At 58.8% G+C, this 4,272-nt stretch overlaps 1 protein-coding gene across 1 annotated transcript; it reads left to right on the plus strand.

The window, feature by feature from the left end:
- The first annotated feature begins 1,377 nt into the window (after positions 1-1,377).
- LOC133358810 (protein shisa-9A-like) lies at positions 1,378-2,188 on the plus strand. Its single transcript, XM_061577258.1, has one exon. The coding sequence runs from the start codon at positions 1,466-1,468 to the stop codon at positions 2,186-2,188; it is 723 nt and encodes a 240-aa protein (XP_061433242.1). The 5' UTR covers positions 1,378-1,465.
- The last annotated feature ends 2,084 nt before the right edge of the window (positions 2,189-4,272 follow it).

The following is a 4,272-nucleotide window of genomic DNA, read 5'->3' on the forward strand; positions in this document are numbered from 1 at the left end:
CTCTCTAACCCCCCCTCTCTCTGCTACCCCCCCCTTTCCACCCCCCACATCCACCCACCCCCCCTCTCTATATACCCCCCCTCTCTTTGCTACCTCCCCCCCTCTCTCTATACCCCCCTCTCTCTATACCCCCCCTCTCTTTGCTACCTCCCCCCCTCTCTCCACCCCCCTAAACCCCCCTCTCTATATACCCCCCTCTCTGCTCCCTCCCCCCTCTCCACCCCCCTAAACCCCCCCTCCCCCCTCTCTCTATACCCCCCCCTCTCTCTATACCCCCCCCCTCTCTTTGCTACCTCCCCCCCCCTCTCCACCCCCCTAAACCTAAACCCCCCCTCCCCCCTCTCTCTAACCCCGCCCCCCCCCCCCGTCTCCACCACCACCACCACCAGCCACCCGCTGCCACGTTGGGGCGGCGTGCTTTGATTTAAGGCTGAGCAGCCTGAGCGACATTGGATTGGGGGTGGAGGGGAGGGGATGATGTGGGGGGTGGAGGGGAGGGGCTGATGTGGGGGGTGGAGGGGACGGGCTGGTGTGTGTGGGGGGTGATGGGTGGGGGTTCACCGGGGGTTAGCGCAGCGGTGAGCGCGCTGCGTTACGAACCCGGCGATCCTGGGTTCGATTCCCACTCACGGCTACCAACATCGGCGAGGATTATCTGAACCGGTCCTGGGCCAAATGAGTACCTGGCACGGTGTCTGAACGTCGCCACTGGGGAGACAAAGGCGGTCGGGCGTGCGCGTTGCAGGCCACCCACCCCCCTCGTGTGCCGTTCCGGCCTCCATAGGTGTTCGCTATTCGTGAACAGCACTTTCCCCGACAGCCTGTTAAAGGCTATACGGGCGATCTTTGTATGTTTGTGTGGCGGGGGGGATGAGGAGTGGGGGCTGCGTGTGAGCGCATCTCGACGGATGGAGGGAGGCGGCACGCAATAGCGGGGGTGGGAGGGAGTGGAGGCAGCTGGAGGAGGAGGAGGTGGTGGTGGTGGTAGCGGCGGTGACGGATGCTGCTGCTGCTGCTCCAACCTCTGCTGCTACTGCTGCGTTGAGGAGGAGCGCCGGTGGGAGCAAGACACAACTAACTGCTGCATCCGCAACTACAGCATCATCGTCATCATCAGCAGCAGCAGCAGCATCAACAGCAGTAGCAGCAGCAGAAGCAAGCAAGCAGCAAGCCACAGCAGCAGCAGCAGGCAAGAGAAGAGAAGGAGGTGGAGCATTCCTGCATCACGTCTCGCTCCCCTCCGTCACCGCATGGGGAGGAGGGATTGGGCTGGCGGTTCGCGGCGCACGAGGTTGGAGGATCTGGAGGAGGAGGAGGTGGTGGTGGTGGTGGTGCCGGAGGAGGAGGTGGTGGTGGTGGTGGCAGAAGAGGAGGAGGAGGAAGATTTGGCTTCACGGGTCTACGATGTGTGTCATCGTCGGCTGAGCCGTGCCGCTGGGCCGCTTTCCCGGCCGATCTGCAGCAGATGACAATGCGTCTGTGTGCACTGCTGCTGCTGCCACTGCTCGTGATTATGGGGTCCCCGCTGGCGAGACGAGCGGTCAAGAGCGCGCCCAACCGGACCTACAAGACGGCTCGACCCCTGGCCGCGCCACCATCATCATCATCATCATCATCCTCGTCCTCGTCGTCATCATCACCATCGTCGTCGTCGTCGTCATCATCATTGTCATCGGGAGCGGCGTCGTCATTGGCATCGTCTAAATCGTCGTCGGCTTCTTCTTCGTCGGCAGATTCATCGGCGCCGTTATCGTCCTCATCAATATCGTCGAAATCGTCGTCGTCGTCATCGTCGTCTTCATCGTCGTCGTCCGCAAGCGGAAGGAACTACTGCCTCGGCTACTTCGACGTGATGGGCCTCTGGGACCCGCCGTTCAGCTGCAACTCGACCGAGTATCGTTTCTGCTGCGGCACCTGTAGCATGCGCTACTGCTGCAACATTTTCGGCTCGCAGCTCAATCAGTCGGTGTGCCACAACTACAAGACGCCCGACTGGGCCTCTCCTACCGCCAACCAGAAGCCCACCGCGGACCCCGATTCCAATTACGACCCCGCCATGGACCGCACCAATCTCGTGGTCTACATCGTGTTCGGAGTCATCGCCCTAGCGCTGCTGTCCGCGGTGCTGGCCAAAGTGGTGCTCAGGAGGGTGACACGCGCCGCCAGGGATATTAAAATGCCCAAGTAAGTTGCGGTTCGCGAGGCATTGTGCGGATGAGCGGACGGTTTTTTGTTTTTGTTGCTTTGCCGATGACCGGTAGCGGCGGTGTCAAGATCGGCCTCTGTGGAGGAGGTGGAGGCTCGTGGGCAGTGCCAGGCTAGGTGCGCTGTGAGGCTACTGGGCAGTTGGAGGCAGTCGCCCTCCAACAACGAGCGGAGCGCCGGGCAGATAGTGGGGGAGCAAAGCTTGTGCATCGGCCAGTCATCTCAGGCGGTCCAGCCACGGCACCTGGTTCTGACCAGTGACCTTCCTGTCAGACAGCCTTTGGCACGTCACGTGGTCTCAGGGTGCACCTAGCCTGGCACAGGCGTCGTGGCGAACGGCAGCTGTTGTTCTGGGTTGTGGTTTATAGGATGAGCGGCGGTGAGCTCAACTGCTGCTTGCGGAACCTGGCTACCCGAGTTCGACTCTCGCTTACGGCTCAAGCGTAACTGAAGAATATCTGAACCGTTCGTATGCCTCCTCGCCTAGGTCGACTCAGCCTTAAAGGAGAAGCTGGTGCGGTGTGTAACACATCCAGCTCCGCGGGAGACAAAGGCGGCCGGGCGTGGTGCCGACCACACCAACCGCCTCGTGTTCCGTTCGCTTAGCGGAACTTGCCCCGACAGTCCGTGAAGGCTACACGGGGTATCTTTGTCTCGTGGCCTGTGGTCTGAAAGCGCTCTTGCAGTGAGCGTGTTCCTTGAGTTATGCATTACCGTCATCGTCATTCTATCCACTGCTGGATGAAGGCCTGCCCAAGCCGCCGCCGCCGCCGCTATCACGCAGCAATCCAAGCCGGCAACTGGGAACGAACCCAATTCGCCGCTCCATCTCCTCCGTCTGTCGATAGCCATCGCATCGTTTAAAGCCCGGCTCGCGTGCGGAGTTCAGTTCCAGCGAATCGTTGCGGCTCCCGGCCACATCCAACCTTTCGGCCTTTCTTTGTCCTCACGAATTTGTATGAACCTGCTCACGGGATTCTGGGAATCATACTTTTTGGGGGTGCAAAGCCAGAGGATTATTATTGCATAGGCGTAACGTGTACTCTAGTGGCAGTGCCTTACGCCAATAATTGTTACGCACCCCCCACCCAGATAAGCCAACCTCACAGCGCTCAAGTCGAGTCAGACATGGAACCCTGTTAACATCTCGTTATAATAACGATAATCTCCGTCCGAGATGATCAGTTGATTAATTCGCTCGCCTGCCCCGTGCAATCTGTCCACCCGTCGTGATGGATGCATTTTTTTCTCGCACCAGCGATGCTTATTCATTTATATGGCCATGCATTCATTCCTCCACTGATTAAGCTACACCATGCGCCCCCCCCTTCCCCCTCCATAGTCTCGTACACACGGCGGCGATACATAAATAATAATAATAAAATATCCATGTACACGCGTACCGATTTTCATGTTTTCGCAACAGCGTCCGCTGCTCATTTTGCGTATTCGTTGGGAGACCGATGAACTTGGTCTGGGCCCTCCATCCACAAACGCGTCAGTAAATCCCTTCGCAGCGACGTGTTTCGGTGTTGCATTCGGTCCTCCGCCGATTACAGACAGATCCATCCCGGTATTCGGTCATTCGCACATCGGTCGATTTATCCCCCGTTCGTGTATACGCGTTACTCAAATGCGAAAACCCCTTCATGCGTTCGCGCATTCATTAAACACCCCATCAATCCCCTTCACCCTATCCGTGCGTTCATTCGCCCCCTTGATCCGTCCATATATATTATCATCATCATCATTATTATTATTCCGCTCACTTATCGATAACTCCATCCATCCCACCCGTCCATCGATTCGTCCGTGCGCGCCGCCGCGCATCCCATCTCCACGCGTCGATTCCGTTTCATTGCCAATGCTCCTCCGCCGGTCGATCAACCTCCTCGCCATCAGCCAGTGAGTTGGTTGACTCATCTCACATCCCCTGTGAGCAAAGGTCGCAAACGGGTTTTGATTCCTTACCCGTACCCGGCCGCACCAGGGTCGCAAACGGGTACCCGTACCCGGCGGTACCCGTACCCTACCCGTACCCGGCCGGGTACGGGTAGGGTACGGGTA

Source organism: Lethenteron reissneri, chromosome 63 (assembly GCF_015708825.2).
Source record: "Lethenteron reissneri isolate LAM-NWPU_2019-01 chromosome 63, ASM1570882v1, whole genome shotgun sequence".
Classification (NCBI taxonomy): Eukaryota; Metazoa; Chordata; class Hyperoartia; order Petromyzontiformes; family Petromyzontidae; genus Lethenteron; species Lethenteron reissneri.

Excerpts from the sequence above, each read along its gene's own strand:
- LOC133358810 (XM_061577258.1), top strand. The coding sequence starts at position 1,466 with ATGACAATGCGTCTGTGTGCACTGCTGCTGCTGCCACTGCTCGTGATT.